This window comes from Copadichromis virginalis, linkage group LG3 (assembly GCF_057382275.1).
Source record: "Copadichromis virginalis isolate Kocher_CV1m ecotype Utaka linkage group LG3, C_Virginalis_male_GT1.1, whole genome shotgun sequence".
In the NCBI taxonomy this organism is placed as follows: domain Eukaryota; kingdom Metazoa; phylum Chordata; class Actinopteri; order Cichliformes; family Cichlidae; genus Copadichromis; species Copadichromis virginalis.
Window position 1 is genome coordinate 32,308,001 of NC_140620.1, and position 17,070 is coordinate 32,325,070.

The 17,070-nt window shown below is 45.5% G+C and overlaps 1 protein-coding gene, 1 long non-coding RNA gene and 2 other non-coding genes across 4 annotated transcripts; 1 reads left to right on the forward strand and 3 right to left on the reverse strand.

Moving 5' to 3' along the window:
- Positions 1-303: 303 nt before the first annotated feature.
- LOC146714119 (uncharacterized) lies at positions 304-2,631 on the forward strand. Its single transcript, XR_014918779.1, has 2 exons — positions 304-803; positions 1,614-2,631. It is a non-coding gene; the product is annotated as an uncharacterized LOC146714119 (long non-coding RNA).
- Positions 2,586-4,568, reverse strand: LOC146714120 (uncharacterized). The gene is made up of 4 exons (XM_085450709.1): positions 4,070-4,568; positions 3,677-3,928; positions 3,019-3,108; positions 2,586-2,845 (listed from the first exon to the last, which is right to left on the reverse strand). Exons 1-4 carry the CDS (start codon positions 4,197-4,199, stop codon positions 2,586-2,588), a joined length of 732 nt encoding a protein of 243 aa, XP_085306835.1. The 5' UTR covers positions 4,200-4,568.
- Positions 4,569-6,943: 2,375 nt separating this feature from the next.
- Positions 6,944-7,025, reverse strand: trnal-aag (transfer RNA leucine (anticodon AAG)). Its single transcript has one exon. It is a non-coding gene; the product is annotated as a tRNA-Leu (tRNA).
- Positions 7,026-8,858: 1,833 nt separating this feature from the next.
- trnal-uag (transfer RNA leucine (anticodon UAG)) lies at positions 8,859-8,940 on the reverse strand. Its single transcript has one exon. It is a non-coding gene; the product is annotated as a tRNA-Leu (tRNA).
- Between the last annotated feature and the right edge of the window lie 8,130 nt (positions 8,941-17,070).

Consider the following 17,070-nt stretch of genomic DNA (forward strand, 5'->3'; position numbering starts at 1 on the left):
CCCCTTTGAACTAGGTAACAGCCACGTCACCAGGCTCCTGATTGGTTGTCGCGGCGCGATTTGACGCTGGAGTTCAGATTTTTCCAACTCGAGTGGGGGACGCGAAACGCGTGTATGCACAAAATGCAACACATAAACTCACGCGCGTGGTTTTTTTCGCGAGTCAAACGCCTGAAACGCGCTACACTCACGCGCGTTTCAGGCGTTTTCGCGACGCAAATCTGCTTCCGAATTTTCGCGGGAGCCGCAATCGCGGGTCAGCGCGCCTTTCCATTGACTTTACATGTAAGCCTGACGGTGTGTTCACACCGAACGCGATGGACGCGAATAAAACGCCCCAAACGCCCCTAATTTGACGCGTGTACATTCGCGTCTCAACGCGTGTCCAAGAAAAATCCATCGCGCGTCAAAATATGATATTTTGACGCGCGTGAACCGGAAATGTGGGAGGAATGTGGGAGGGAGTTGTGCCAGACCTGGTTTTGCAAGATGGCAGCTATCGAGCTAGCGCTTGAAGAGAGAGTCTCCCTTCTCTATGTACTGTGGAGAGCAGAGCAGCAGCGTAAAAGACGTCCTCGCCGTACCTGGGTCCATCAGGTCCTCCAGGCGCGTGAGCAGTTTGGTGAGTTTCACCATTTGCTCCAGGAGCTGCGCCTGGATGACGGCAGATTCCAGCGATATCATCGTCTGTCACCCGGCCAGTTTGAGGACCTGCTTTCCCGTGTCGGTCCCAGAATCGCCCGCCTAGACACCAATTACAGGCGCTCAATCCCACCTGCAGAGCGCCTGTCCGTCTGCCTGAGGTTAGTAAAAGTGGTCAATACGGTAGTCCTTTATTGATACCTGTGCTAATATATGCTAAACCAGCCATTTATACACTGCTAACATGGATGTGCTATGCTAACAGTGAATGCTGTCGGTGTTTACTGATGGCATAGCACATCCATGTTAGCAGTGTATCGTGTATACACTGCTAACATGGATGTGCTATAACAGTGAATGCTGTCGGCGTGTATAAACTATCGTTTATACACTGCTAACATGGATGTGCTATGCTAACAGTGAATGCTGTCGGCGTTTACTGATGGCATAGCACATCCATGTTAGCAGTGTATCGTGTATACACTGCTAACATGGATGTGCTATAACAGTGAATGCTGTCGGCGTGTATAAACTATCGTTTATACACTGCTAACATGGATGTGCTATGCTAACAGTGAATGCTGTCGGCGTTTACTGATGGCATAGCACATCCATGTTAGCAGTGTATCGTGTATACACTGCTAACATGGATGTGCTATAACAGTGAATGCTGTCGGCGTGTATAAACTATCGTTTATACACTGCTAACATGGATGTGCTATGCTAACAGTGAATGCTGTCGGCGTTTACTGATGGCATAGCACATCCATGTTAGCAGTGTATCGTTTATACACTGCTAACATGGATGTGCTATGCTAACAGTGAATGCTCTCGGTGTTTACCGATAGCAAACTGGTACTGTTTATAATATTTCTAGTGATACTCAGATGGTCTCATCAAGTCCCGATTTAATTTAATTCGATTTATGCTGTTATCAGTGGTTGAATGATAGCATGGCTGTGGTGTCATAGGTATGGTGAGCCAGATCATCCCCCAGGTAGCGACGGCCATCTGGGACTGTCTAGTGGACGATTTCACGGCTGTGCCTTCAACTGAAGACTGGCGGTCCATCGCAGAGGGATTCCAGGAGCGCTGGAACTTCCCCCTCTGTTGTGGAGCTCTGGATGGGAAGCACGTCCAGACGAAGGCACCCCCCAACTCAGGATCCATGTTCCACAACTACAAGGGAACTTTCTCCTTTTTAAAATTTTCTTAATAAATGGATCTCTACTCCAAAATAACCTAACCTCTCTTTATTCTCTTAAGTAACTTGTCTTCACTATGTTCCTATAACCAGTGTGATGCAAAAGTTTGAGCAACCTTATTAATAGTCATTATTTTCCTGTATGAATCGGTTACAGTAAAAAATGTCAATTACATATATCATATAGGAGACACACACATTGATATACACTACATATTTATGTTATTTCTCTTTTTATGTGTTGCCAATATATGCACCTGCTTTATTTAGTGTAAAGTTATTGCACACTTTCTGTAAATCCAGTGAACTGCATTTCACTTCTCAAATATCACTGTGTGTGTCTCCTATATGATGTATTTAACTGACAATTTAAATTGTGACAAATAACGATTTGTACAGGACAATGATGGCTATTAACAAGGTTGCCCAAACTTTTGCATCCCACTGTATCAGTATATTTTGTCATTAGTATAATATGAAATAAATTCTACTTGTGTCAAGTCGGGTGCCAATATTTGCTGTGTAGTAGAACAGAGACATTTGTCATTATAAATGTTTATTTGATAAAATATATAAATTCAGTAATAAAAAGATTCAACATAAATATATAAAATTTAACTATTTACAGAGAGACAGGAATAAAAAGGACCCAGCTTGGAGTGGAAGAGCCTCAGGGGAGAAGGAGGAGAAGAATAAGAACATTGTTTCTGCCCTGGAGAGCTGCTGCCTCATCAGAAAACTACTGATCATTAGGGTCCAATGTTTCCAAATTTAGCACAGCTGTGCTGTTGTCAAAAACTAATTTATGAATTTGGAATTTCACGAATTCTCGTGTCTGAGGCGGCATGCTCTCCAGAGCAGGAACAAGGCCGAGGAGGAAATACTCTGTTGCAGACGGGCGTGGCCTCTTTAGGGACTCCAGGATAGCCAGCTCCACCGCCGATGGACCATCCTGGGACCCTTCCCTCGACCGCCTTCGAGCTCTCCTCCTCTGTGGGCCTGTAAAAAACAGAACAAAACACCACAAAGAAATGAGAAGGCTGCTACTAGATTGTCATTTTCAAAATTGAAAAAAAAAACAGGATATGAACAGATTGGTTGTAGATATTTAGTAAAGGTGATCACAAGGGAATCCAAGCAAGTAAAAAGCTATCAGTGCTTGATGTTCATACCTGTGGGTGCAGCAGCAGGAGTGGAGGGACCAGGGACTGGGGAGTCAGGAGAAGCAACAGGGGAGGACTCTGCTGCATGATAACTTGACTCTATCAAGACAATATTAAATGTTAACAGGTTGAAGACAATAGTCATAGAGAATATTATATTATTATATACTTATTATTATATACAGTGGTCTCCCATTTATTGCAGCACATGAACAGTAGTCACAGTTCTCACAAGTTGATTCTCAAAGTGCAAACCTTTGTCGATTTTAAAACGTAAAAGTATTATGCCGCGCTTTTTCTCCGTCTGCGGCGCCACTTTTGTGCGCCTTTTTTGCTCCCGGTGCAGGTGTCTATTTCCGAATGAGGGTCATAGTTATGAGTGTTTTTGTGCTGTTTTTTTCTATTTGAAGTGATGGTTATCAAAACCAAACATGATAAGTTTGGCAAGCGCAGGAGACACGACACGGAGGAGATTTGTCATTTGGGCTGCAGAATGCAATGCGCATCGTTGAAAGCTGTACGGTGCAATAAAAAAAATCAGCGAAAAGGCGAGGCAGTGACGGATGAACAGCGGGACTACTTTATACTGTTTATTAATAAACAAAATATATTCCTGTATGACAACACGCATAAATTAACTGCCTACATTAATTAATTGTAAACATACCTTCTGACTGACACTCCCCTGCTGCCTCTTCGGGCTGTCCCTGGTCCTCGGGGGAGAAGTTCTCCACGGTCCGCACCATATTTCCGCTGGTCTCCCGCGGGGTGAGGAAGGGGTCCAGAAACCCCATGACCGCGAAGAACTTCCATCTCCTCCCCGATCCTGCTGCAGACCCACTCCTCTTCTCCTTCTCTGACCTCTTCTCCTTATTATATGTGTCCCTGAGGCTCTTCCACTTTCTCCTGCAGATGTCCTCTGAATAAACGCATTATCTGGTTAGCGGAAAGGTATTTGTACAACAGTGGGAAAATCGCGGGACAGTAGGCGCGCTTGCTAGCTTTTGCACGGCTTCATCGGGTCAGTCTGAAAATTAAAAAGAATAAGGAATGAACTTACCAGGTTGCCCGATCTCCTCACTTATGTGTCTCCAAGCTAGGTCCTTTTTATTCCTGTCTCGGTAGAAATAGGAGCTGGCATCATATAGCTCGGGGTGGTTAGCCACGGCGCTGATCAGCTTTTCCTCCATACTGAATGAAGAATGAAGGGCTTTGGCTGGATCTGCCCCTTTGACCTAGGTCAGAGCCACGTCACCAGGCTCCTGATTGGTTGTCGCGGCGCGATTTGACGCTGGAGTTCAGATTTTTCCAACTCGAGCGGTAGACGCGAAACGCGCGTATGCACAAAGTGCAACACAAAAACTCACGCGCGTGGTTTTATTCGCGCGTCAAACGCGCCTGACGCGCTACACTGACGCGCGTTTCACGCGTTTTGGCGTTTTCGCGACGCAAATCTGCTTCCGAATTTTCGCGGGACCCGCAATCGCGCGTCATCGCGCCTTTCCATTGACTTTACATGTAAACCTGACGCTCTATTCGCGTCCATCGCGTTCGGTGTGAACACACCGTGACGCTCTGCCTGCTTCTATCGCGTTCGGTGTGAACACACCGTTACAGGAGGAAGCTGGAGTGGAAACTCCAGCAGAACAGCATGAGAGAGGTGTGGAGGGGCATGAAGACCATCACTGGATTCAGGCCAACCAACAGCAGGGGAGCTGAGGGAGGTGAGAATAGAGCCGACGAGTTGAATCTGTTTTTCAATAGATTCGACACCACAGTGTCTGCTCCTACCCCCACAACCTCACCTGCAGTCAGCCTGGAATCCAGAGCCACACCACTGTGCCAGCCTCTCTCTTCACATGTTGCCTCCTGTGAGATTCCTGACACCCCTCCCCCACCCATCACCTTCACTCAATACCAGGTTGAGATGCAAATGAGGAGACTTCACTCAGGCAAGTCTGCTGGACCAGACGGAGTGAGTCCCCTTGTCCTCAAGACCTGTGCCCCCCAGCTGTGTGGAGTCTTTCATAAACTGTTTATGCTGAGTCTGAGTCTGCAGAGGGTCCCGGTGATGTGGAAGACATCATGCCTCGTCCCTGTACCAAAGACGCCTCGTCCCAGTGGCCCCCAGGATTACAGGCCCGTGGCACTGACCTCCCACATCATGAAGACCCTGGAAAGGCTCATCCTGGACCAGCTGCGACCCATAGTAAGACCACATCTGGATCCCCTTCAGTTCGCTTATCAGCCTCGTCTCGGAACAGAGGACGCCATCATCTACCTGCTCAATCGTGTCTACACCCATCTGGACCAGCCGGCGAGCACTGTGAGGGTCATGTTTTTTGACTTTTCCAGTGCTTTCAACACCATCAGGCCGACCCTCCTGGGTGATAAGTTAGCAGCGATGCAGGTGGATGCTTCTCTGGTGTCCTGGATTGTTGATTACCTGACAGGAAGACCACAATATGTACGTCTCCCACAGTGTGTGTCTGACAAGGTGATTAGCAACACAGGGGCACCACAGGGGACTGTCCTCTCCCCCTTCCTCTTCACCCTCTACACCACAGACTTCAGCCACTGCACAGAGACATGCCATCTTCAGAAGTTTTCTGATGACTCTGCGGTGGTTGGATGCATCAGCAGGGATGATGAGACAGAGTACCGGGCTGTGGTCGACTCCTTTGTCACGTGGTGTGAGCAGAATCATCTGCAGCTCAACGTGGCAAAGACCAAGGAACTGATCGTGGACTTCAGGAAGACCAGGAAACACTTGACCCCTGTTTCAATCCAGGGGGTCAGTGTTGACATTGTGGAGGACTATAAATACCTTGGAGTACACATTGACAATAAACTGGACTGGGCTAAAAACACCACAGCACTTTACAGGAAGGGCCAGAGTCGTCTCTATTTTTTGAGGCGACTGAGGTCCTTCAACATCTGCCAGAAAATGCTGAGGATTTTCTATGAGTCTGTTGTGGCCAGTGCGATCCTCTATGCTGTTGCATGCTGGGGGAGCAGGCTGAGGGTCGCAGATGCCAACAGACTTAATAAACTGATCCGTAAGGCCAGCAATGTTGTGGGGATGGAGCTGGACTCCCTCAAGGTGGTGTCGGAGAGGCGGATGCTGTCCAAGATAAAGACAATGTTGGATAACACCTCCCACCCACTCCATGACATGTTGGTCAGTCACAGGAGCTCGTTCAGTGAGAGACTGAGATTACCGAAAAGCACCACTGAACGACACAGGAAATCATTCCTGCCTGTGGCCATCTCCCTGTAAAACGCATCCACTTAACACACTGTTTGCTGCTACAGCTACACATGTTTCTTTCCAAACTACTTATTTATAAGTGACTTATGTATGTATGTATGTATGTATGTATGTATGTATATATATATGTATATATTGTACTATTCTTAGTTAGCGTATTGTCTGTCTTGTCTTAATGTTGGTTTAAAATGGAGCACTGTAACAAAAAATAATTTCCCCCAGGGATCAATAAAGTATTCTGATTCTGATTCTGATAGACCATATGGGACTGCTCCACTGTCATGAAATCAAGGATACTCTTGTCACTCTGCAGCCTTGGTGAGACCAACATAGCAGCACCTTAATCAATTCTCCAGCAGTTGCAGGTTCTGCTCAAAAGCACATTACAAGGGAGTGGACTGGACTTGAAGCACACTTGAGTGGCATGTGGGAAAGTCCACTAACCAGTCAGTGATGAGACCATGAACAAAAAGACATGAAAAACATGCAAGTTGTAAATGACTTTACAGCACGTGCCTAATGTGGTTTGGAAGAATTGCTCCTGATGGGTTTCCTGCATGTTTGGACTTGACAGACATTCTATAACAGATTTGATTTCCACTGCAGCCCTTACAATTTATTGGTAAGGCATGGAAGAAACAAAACTTTGCCGCTAGAACACTATGGCAGCAGTGGGATTCGAACCCACACCTCCGAAGAGACTGGAGCCTTAATCCAGCACCTTAGACCGCTCGGTCATGCTACCAATGCGAGTAAGGACCTCATCGCAAAAATCTAGATAGTAAAACTTGAAAAGTGCAGCACAAAATAGAAGCCCAGAACATTCAGTGATGCTCTTGCTGTTTTAGAAAAACATGTTTAATACTTGCCTGAATGTTTTTGGATACAATAGCATCTGCCTGCCCTGGTTAAACTCTTATTGCAGCAATAGGATTTCAACCCACATGTGTGAGGAGCCTGGAGTCTTAACCCAGATCCTTAGACCACACAATCTAACACCTTACAATGCGGTGGACTTGAAGCACACTTGAGTAGCCACTAACCAGTCAGTGTTGACACTGTGAATAAAAATATAGGAAACACCTGCACATTGTAAATGACTTTTGCAAAAGAATTTCTTTTATTCATGTATTAATCGCATTATTATAAAAACAAACAATATCCTGCTCACTCTTCTGTTAATCTTCTTCTCCACTGATGCCTTACAAAAGCCGAAGCTATTGTTGCCTATCTGTACTTCAACATCATTAGTGAAAGGTCAAAATGACTGACCATGAGAGATGTGAGACCGTCTCTGGAAGGCTCTGATTCTTCTATTGAAGTTGGACTTGAAGTGGATTGGACTTGAGAGTTTTATTTCTTGAACATCTGTAAATTGTATTCAACAGATATTAACTGAAATGGAACTAGGGCAAGAGCATAGTCTCATGTAACACACACTCGTGTTACATTTGTACCACAAGGTAACCAAGTAAGTTATTACAAAGATATTCCTATTTACAACGATGGGCTAGGGAAAGGTAGAAATGAGAGTATTTAAAAAGAAGTATCAAAAGTTAACCCTGTATTCCTGAGAATTCTTTTAGAATGTTTCGAATTCACAAGAGCTATTTTAGGATTTTTGAGAGTTCTATTAGAATGTTCCAGATTCCTGAGAATCCTTTTAGGATGTTCCAAATTCCTCCAAATAATTCTCAATGACACATTGCAACACCAAGTTTTATTATAGTCACACATTGCAATAGAGTTTTCTGGGTAATTGACCAAGTCTGGTGGCATTACCTCCAAAGCTTATAGAAGTTTCTGCTAACAGCAGCTACATTGTCAGGAACAGCACCTACCAACAGATATCCTCAACAGCTCACCTCACTATCATAACCGAGCAATATTATTGTCAAATGTTGATGTTATTCACCTACAAAAACTCCTGGCTGTCCGTTGCTGTCATGGGGTGCGGAGGGTTAAATAGCAGCGCACATCTGAAAATAGCTTAACATACTCATGGTCCCTTTGTGGTTGTATAATACCTTGGTGCCACTGGATTTCAGCATGTCTCTCACACTCATACTGGTAACAGATGGTATCTCAGGATGTTTGAGGGAAGCATTCACACATAAAGGACCCAGAGTGGGGGGAGGAGTCTTTTGTCTCCTTCTCCACTGTAAGAGGTGGCAAGGGAGTGTGAAACTTTCTTTGGGGGTGGGGGTACCAAAGGTGTGAAAACAGCTGTGTACTGCCTTTAGTTCCTGTAAGAGGTATGTAACTGAAGGCCGTGCTAGACTCAGTTAGGGACTCTGCCCATCGTCTGCCCCGCAATGATGCATTCCTTCACCAAGCTTGGATTCTGTTCTTGTTATTATTAAAGAATGTTAGCTACCACTGACCGCTTGTCTGGAGGCTTTATTGAATGGAAAACTTGCACAACACCTAACATCACCCTGGTTTGGAAGAATTGCTCTTGATGAGATTCCTGCTTGATTGTACTTGACAGACATTCTGTAACAGATTTGAGTTCCACTGCAGCCCTTACAATTTATTGGTAGGGGATGGAAGAAACACGAAAAGAACCTGAAGACTATGGCAGCAGTGGGATTCGAACCCACGCCTCCGAAGAGACTGGAGCCTAAATCCAGCACCTTAGACCGCTCGGTCATGCTACCATTGCGAGTGAGGACCTCATCGCAAAAATCTAGACAGTAAAACTTGAAAAAGAGCAGCACAAAATAGGAGCTCAGAACATTCAGTGATGCTCTTGTTGTTGTAGAAAAACATGTTTAATACTTTTTGGACACAAAAACATCTGCCTGTCCTGGTTAAAACCTGTTCATCAACCCTGATTAACAATGGGCTCTTGGCTCAGTTTCATCATTGTCCATATGCAACTTGTCATAAGCACTGATCAACAGGCAGGATCACCATTCACAGAGAGTCAAGGAACGATTGCAATCACAGCATTGTAAGATGGCGAAAGACGTACCCTTAATGCACCCACCCTTGTTTCAAAGAAGCTCATTTGATTTTCACATAAACAGCCACCTTGACTCGCCGCTCATAATTGCAGGCCTGCTTGTGTACATCCTCATCACTGAAGACTGTACAGTCCCGATCTGAACCGTTATGCCATGTGCTTAGCCTTACCTGATGTTTGCCTTCAGCCAACAACTTTGCCCTATGTAATCCATCGTGGGATTAACACAAATGTAGCGAGCGAAAGCCACCGAGTAACCGCTAAGGGCCTCTATACTACTTGTGCAAACTTTCAGGCCCAAAGCTCTCACAGGAACGAGCCCAGAATAAACAGGACAAGAGGGTCAATATCAGTCAGATATGTTAAAATTTATTATTTTAAAAGAACACAAAGGGTTTGCAAAAGGCCTAAAACATCAAAATGGTAAAAGGTCACTAACGACCACAAGATAGTGTTATTGGTGCAACCTGCCAGCAATGCAACTATCACCTGAGGGCTTGCTCTCCCTTGGCGGTCCCAGATGCTCGTTGCTTTAAAAGAAACAAATCCACCCCAAATAAATACGAGCCCAACAGAACACTTATCGCATGCACTAAGTGCTAGTTCAGGCAATAATCGGTGGCACTAAAAATCACTCTTAATAAAAAACCTATTCACTGCAAATCCACACAGAGCACCTCTAAAGATCCTAATTCCCCTAAGGTAAGAGCCCCACTCAGGGATTGCACAATGCCCGACTAATATTGCACCAGCCCAGTAGAAATAAAAACAAACCCGGCATAAAAAAACAGTTTTAAAAGGTGACCCTACCAAAACCAAAAACACAACAACAAGGAGAAGGAGGAAAAAAACAGCGACAAATTCACATGTGCAGCCTGCCCTGCAGGAGGCAATACAATATAAATTAGATTATAGTGCATCAATATACTTTTTTTTTTAATGTCAAATATATTAAGTTAACATACCTCCAGCAGACAACTGTGTTTGCTGCACTCCTGGCTTATCTTGGCTTATCTTGTGGAAATCACTACTAAAACAAAATACAATAAACATCAAATACATTTCAACAAATTTAAAAAAAAAAAAAAAAAAAAACACTAAAAGAAAAACAGCCTGTACCTCGAACCTCTGCTGTAGAGGTTTACAACAACTGTTTGTGTAGCAGACAATTAAAACTTCTCAGGCTCTTCACCTACTCACACAACCATTGTTCACAGCCGCTCGTCAGTGGAAATGAAGAGCACCTGCTGTTACTTCCTCTTTTATACCTTCCATTGGGTCCCCTGGGTCCTAAAGACTTCCCATTACAATTGCCCCCGTTTTAAAAGGTCACCGTCCCGGTGACCACTTACTGCCAGGGCCTAAATAAATTTTGGGGCAAATCATTATGGACAAGAGAGCTCTGTGAATCGCTAGTGAGAACAGCAGTAGTCTGATTTACTGACCGTGGGAGATTAAAGGGGTTAGAATGCTTTCCTGCTGTACTTCTTTTAGGCCGCCCCTGAACTCTTCCCGAGTCCTGCTCTAAAACATTCTCCCTATTATCAATCCCACTTTCCTCTGGCTGTTCTGGAACTATGGATACAGGGTTCAAGTTGCTCGAGCCTATGCTACTAGTTTCACTAACAAGCTCGGGAACACATACCGAGGGTGGCTGATCTTTGGGTGGGTTTGGAACAAGGGCGAGTACAACTCCACCAGCCTCACTGTCATCATCTGGTGTATCTGATGTTGACTGCCGGGGTGACTCACCTACCAGCCCTGGGTCAGAGAGAGGATATTCGTCTGGAGCAGGTGCTACAATACCTGAAGGTATTACTCTCAACTCGGCCCGATTTAAGTTCTTGTCTGGACCTGAACGATCTCTAGGGCGTATTTTGTAAACCCTGCCTTCTTTGTCCATACTCTGCACAACAACATACACCATAGGATCCCAGGCATCGTGGATCTTATGGCGGCCTAAAGGATGACTTTTCCGATAAACCAGAGTACCTGGGGAGAGAAGGGAAGTAACTGTGGGCTGAAAATGTTTATTTCTCCTCTCTGCAGCTTGTTGGAGTTGTTCTTTCGCATGCACATAAACTGAACTTAGACGTTGTTTATGCTCCTCTACCCACTCCTGCGCAGATCTAGACATTGGTTCCGACTGGGAAGCCCCCAGTAAGAAGTCAACGGGCAACTGGGGCTTCTGACCAAACATAAGCTCATAAGGTGAAAAACCGGTGGACTGATGTTCTGTGGTATTGTAAGCATACAATACCTGTGGCAAGTATTGCGGCCACTTTCTTTTCTTATCAGGAGGGAGCGTACGCAACAGATCATGGAGTGTTCTGTTAAATCTCTCGCATTGTCCATTGCCCTCAGGATGATATGGTGTGGTCCTGCTTTTGTCTATGCCGTACAGGTGACACAGACGTTTCAGCAAGTCTCCCTCAAAGCTCTTTCCCTGATCACTATGGATACGCTTAGGGACCCCATAGATATAAAACCATTTTTCAGTTAATACCCGTGCCACTGTACTTGCCCGTTGATCTACTGTAGGGTATGCTTGAGAGAACTTTGAAAACACGTCAGTGACCACAAGTACATTCTCACGCCCATCACTAGACTTGTCCAAAACACTGAAATCAATGGCAATGACTGCCAGGGGTTTAGAAGCCACCAAACCCCCCCTGAATGTGCGAACTTTTGGTTTTACAGCCTTTGCCAAGACACAACGATCGCACTCCTGACAATATTTCTCAATGTCACGTGCCATAAAGGGCCAAAAACACCTTTCTCTCACCAGGCTGGTAGTGCGTCCAATGCCTTGATGCCCATGATCATCATGTAAACTTCTCAGGACCTCTGTTTGCAAGCACTGGGGTAGCAACAGTTGAAACAAAACTTGGCCATTACCAGGTGTCTGAACTTGACGATACAAGACACCTTCCTTCAACTTGATTCTGGGCCACTGTTGCACCAACTTTTTCACTCCCTTACTTACATTACCCATTTCCTGCTTGGTAGGCAGCCTCCCTCTTTCCCAATACTGTGAAAAAGGGCCAATTACCGGGTCAGCAGCTTGAAGGGATATTAGATCAGCTTTAGGTCGGGATGGAAATGCACCTATGGCTCTACACGTAGCGGCAACAGCATTTCCCAGTTGACCTACATCTGTCTGATCTTGCACTTCCTGTGGAACCTTCAACCCTGGAAGCAGGCCAGATGGACTCTGTGGATGCAGTTGCCGTGACAATGCATCAGCGTTGCGATTGCTGGGACCTGGCCTATATTTAATCTCAAAGTTGAACACAGCTAGTTCTGAGGCCCATCGCTGCTCTATGGCTCCCAATTTAGCAGTTTGCAAATAGCTAAGGGGATTGTTATCTGTGAACACGACAAACTTATTTCCCAACAAATATTCACGGAATTTTTGAGTGACAGCCCATTTTAGTGCCAAGAATTCCAACTTTCTAGAGCTATAATTGGACATATTCCTTTCACTAGGTCGCAGGCCCCGGCTAGCAAAAGCAACTGGCCGCCTCTTTCCTTCTTGCTCCTGAGATAAAACTGCCCCTAACCCTGCCTGACTAGCATCTATCTCAAGGACAAAAGGTTTAGCAAAATCTGCATATGCCAATACTGGGGCACTAACCAGCAGCCTTTTTAGTGTTTGGAATGCATTCTCACATTCCTCACTCCAAAGGTGACACATTGCCCCACTGGCACCACTTCTACGTTTCTTCTTGGTACCTCCCAGCTCGCCCACCAGCCGGTGGAGCGGGGCAGCATACTTGGCAAAACCTTCAACAAAACGCCGATAATATGAGGCAAATCCCAAAAATGACTGTAGCTCTGTACAAGTAGTCGGTCGTGCCCACTCAGCCACTGCACTAATCTTAGAAGGGTCGGTCGCCACCCCAGAAGCCGATATCACATGCCCGAGGTATTGAACCTCTGGCTGGAAAAAGTGACACTTCTCCAGCTTCAACTTTAGATTGTGTTCTTTGAGCCGCGTTAAGACCAAGTCAAGATGCTCCAGATGCTGCTCAAAGGAGGATGAAAACACAACAATATCATCCAGGTACAATAAAAGGGACTGGAAACTTTGATCCCCAAAAATCCGCTCCATTAGCCTCTGAAAGGTGCTAGGGGCATTACAAAGCCCAAATGGCATTCGATTGAATTCGAACAGACCAAAAGGGGTACAGAAAGCAGTCTTGGCTTTGTCCTTCTCGGCCACTGGTACTTGATTATACCCACTTGCAAGGTCCAATGTAGAGAACCACTGTGCTCCCGTCAGGGCATCTAATGACTCCTCAATACGGGGTAATGGATAAGCATCTTTCCGTGTCTTGGCATTAAGCAAACGGTAATCAACACACAGCCTAATCTCTCCATTTTTCTTGAAAACCACCACAATTGGGGAAGAATAAGGGCTACTGCTTAGATGCACTACCCCCCGATCCAACAAATCTTTAATATGGGCTTTCACTTGTTCATACTGAGAGGGTGGGAGCCTGCGATACCGCTGTCGCACTGGGGCATCATCCATTAAAGGGATCTCATGTTCCACCAATGTGGTACATCCTAAATCTCCCTCCCCATAGCTGAAAACTGAACAATACTTCTGCAAAAGTGACACTCCTTGTTGTGACTGTTCATTGGACAAGTTAGGCCATGAGAGCTCGGAAAAATCAAGGTGCGGATGCACCTGTACAGTCACTTCGTGCATCGTTATCTGCAACGTGGGATCATCAGACTCTGCAGTAATGACAGAGTCCCCAGATGATGGAGGGTCAACCAGATGCAATTCACCTAGTTGTGTACAGGGCGGTAACCAAACATCCTCAATTCCCACATTAACCACCGGAATGTCAACAACACCCTGTTCAACAGAAAGGAGGGCCGGAGAAACCAAGATGCCCCCTGGCAGGGGATTACCTGTCGCTATGGGCTCCAGGAGCACTGATGGAAGGTTAATGTTAGCAGCAGAGGGGCAGCTAGTACGTATCCATTTCAACGAACCAGCAGGGACACAAACAGCTCGACCGTGGACTTTTGCTTTACCTAAATACCCGGATGTATTCAAAGCCTCAATGCGCTGACACTTGTGAAGTGTCTCTCTCCACGTCTTACTGGCATTTTCAAGGGCAGGAGATTCAAACAGACGAGGGCCAAACTGCTCAAAGAGTAGGTGGTAACAACGGCTAATGATATTCATCCCCAAGAGGCCAGGCACACTCTGTGGCTGCTGAACGCTCCCATCTAGAGGGTCCTCCACCACCAACACGCCCATTTTTGTCAGGGTGCCACCAAAAACAGTCACATCAAGCTCCATGTAGCCTATATAGGGGATTTTCAACCCATTAGCTGCCCTGAGGCGTAACCATTGGCATTTCTTTAAGTGCCCCACCCCCTGCGACCTGAAGTGCTTCTCAAAGAAACTCTCTCGAATAGTGGTGACCATGGACCCAGTATCCAAAAGACAGGGAACTATAACACCCCCCATTTCTATTTCCACCACTGGACAATTCCCAATTAGTCGAGAGGGATCTTCCATAACAACTTCAGCTGAGCCTATAAACCCTGTTCCTGATGCCTGGCTCTCTGCACCAGAGGGACCTAGTTTCCCGATGGCTGAGACTCAGGGCCTTGTTCCACAACCTGACTTTGTACATGTGCATCAGCATGAGACCCACCACTATTCTTTATAGCTGGATGTTTTACCCTACAGAACCTGGCAATATGACCAGCCCTACCACACCGATGGCAAATTGGCTTTCCATCTGCCTGGAAACGAAAAGGCCTAGTTGTGGGAGGGGTCAGGGGTAGTTCAGTCTGAGACGGCTGTGAAAATTGGACAGACATTTGCTTCATGAGCGTATCCAATTGAACCTGTTGTTTACGAAGGCACTCTTTTATCTGTAGAATGTCATCATTAGGCCCAAGGGTGACTGCATGCATCTCTGCATTAACTCCCTCTACTACCTGACAGTTCGTATCACAAGAATAGGCTCGGGACCTAGTTTTCCCTCCCTGCCTACCTACATCAGCCCACTTAAGGGCGATACTGCGTAGGGCAAGAAAGGACATGTCTGGTGTTTGAAGGACCCGCTGTTTCAGCTCTCTGCGCAGCATATCATCATGGACATGTTCAGTAAACTGGTCCCTTAGCAATATATCAGAATTTGGAATACCACCTGGTGTCTTACAGATTACAGTGTCCATTAAAGATTTAAGGGCATGAGAGTAATCTCGCAGAGATTCCCCTTCTCGCTGGGTGCGCTGGAAGAACTGTAGCTGGGCAGCTACATATGACTGAGTGCAGCTATAGTGCTCGACCAAAATATCAAAGATCTTGTCAGTGTGTCTCTGCTGATACTCGAATGAAAACAGACCTCAGATTTAGCACTGCCATCAAGATGGTCCATCACAAACATCACTTGTGCTGATCTTGACATAGGACGAATCTCCAGGCATCTACGTACTTCTTCAACCCACTGGTCAACAGTTAACAAGTCCACTGACAATTTACCAGTAAACCTTGGGCATTTACGCTCCCGAGGTGCATAAACGTAACACACATTTGTAGCTTCATTTATTGGGTTGATATTTGATGGCACAGTAGATGGACCTGGCACTGGATCTGGCACTGGACCAGTCCCAGGAGAACGTTCCTGTAATTGGTCTCTCAACTGTTCATTTGCTGCTTTTAGCTGTTGCAGCTGCTCCAAGAGGGCCTGTACGTCGTCCATAGGGTCGGCGAAGGAGGTTTATTATCCCCGCAGCAGCCCAAGCGTTGGCTTCCCCTCCGTAGAAGATGTCACTGTTTTTCCTCCTCTCCTCTAACACTCTTACTAAAATAAACAGGGCCACACTAAAATAAAAACCAAACACCGTAACTGATATGACCTGGATCCTGTCGACAACGCCAAATAATGTAGCGAGCGAAAGCCACCGAGTAACCGCTAAGGGCCTCTATACTACTTGTGCAAACTTTCAGGCCCAAAGCTCTCACAGGAACGAGCCCAGAATAAACAGGACAAGAGGGTCAATATCAGTCAGATATGTTAAAATTTATTATTTTAAAAGAACACAAAGGGTTTGCAAAAGGCCTAAAACATCAAAATGGTAAAAGGTCACTAACGACCACAAGATAGTGTTATTGGTGCAACCTGCCAGCAATGCAACTATCACCTGAGGGCTTGCTCTCCCTTGGCGGTCCCAGATGCTCGTTGCTTTAAAAGAAACAAATCCACCCCAAATAAATACGAGCCCAACAGAACACTTATCGCATGCACTAAGTGCTAGTTCAGGCAATAATCGGTGGCACTAAAAATCACTCTTAATAAAAAACCTATTCACTGCAAATCCACACAGAGCACCTCTAAAGATCCTAATTCCCCTAAGGTAAGAGCCCCACTCAGGGATTGCACAATGCCCGACTAATATTGCACCAGCCCAGTAGAAATAAAAACAAACCCGGCATAAAAAAACAGTTTTAAAAGGTGACCCTACCAAAACCAAAAACACAACAACAAGGAGAAGGAGGAAAAAAACAGCGACAAATTCACATGTGCAGCCTGCCCTGCAGGAGGCAATACAATATAAATTAGATTATAGTGCATCAATATACTTTTTTTTTAATGTCAAATATATTAAGTTAACATACCTCCAGCAGACAACTGTGTTTGCTGCACACCTGGCTTATCTTGGCTTATCTTGTGGAAATCACTACTAAAACAAAATACAATAAACATCAAATACATTTCAACAAATTAAAAAAAAAAAAAAAAACACTAAAAGAAAAACAGCCTGTACCTCGAACCTCTGCTGT

Excerpts from the sequence above, each read along its gene's own strand:
- LOC146714120 (XM_085450709.1), bottom strand. The coding sequence starts at position 4,199 with ATGGAGGAAAAGCTGATCAGCGCCGTGGCTAACCACCCCGAGCTATAT. Across the intron at positions 3,109-3,676 it reads AGGGGAGTGTCAGTCAGAAG|AGTCAAGTTATCATGCAGCA; the intron begins GTATGTTTACAA and ends TTGTCTTGATAG. Across the intron at positions 2,846-3,018 it reads TCCTGCTGCTGCACCCACAG|GCCCACAGAGGAGGAGAGCT; the intron begins GTATGAACATCA and ends TGTTTTTTACAG.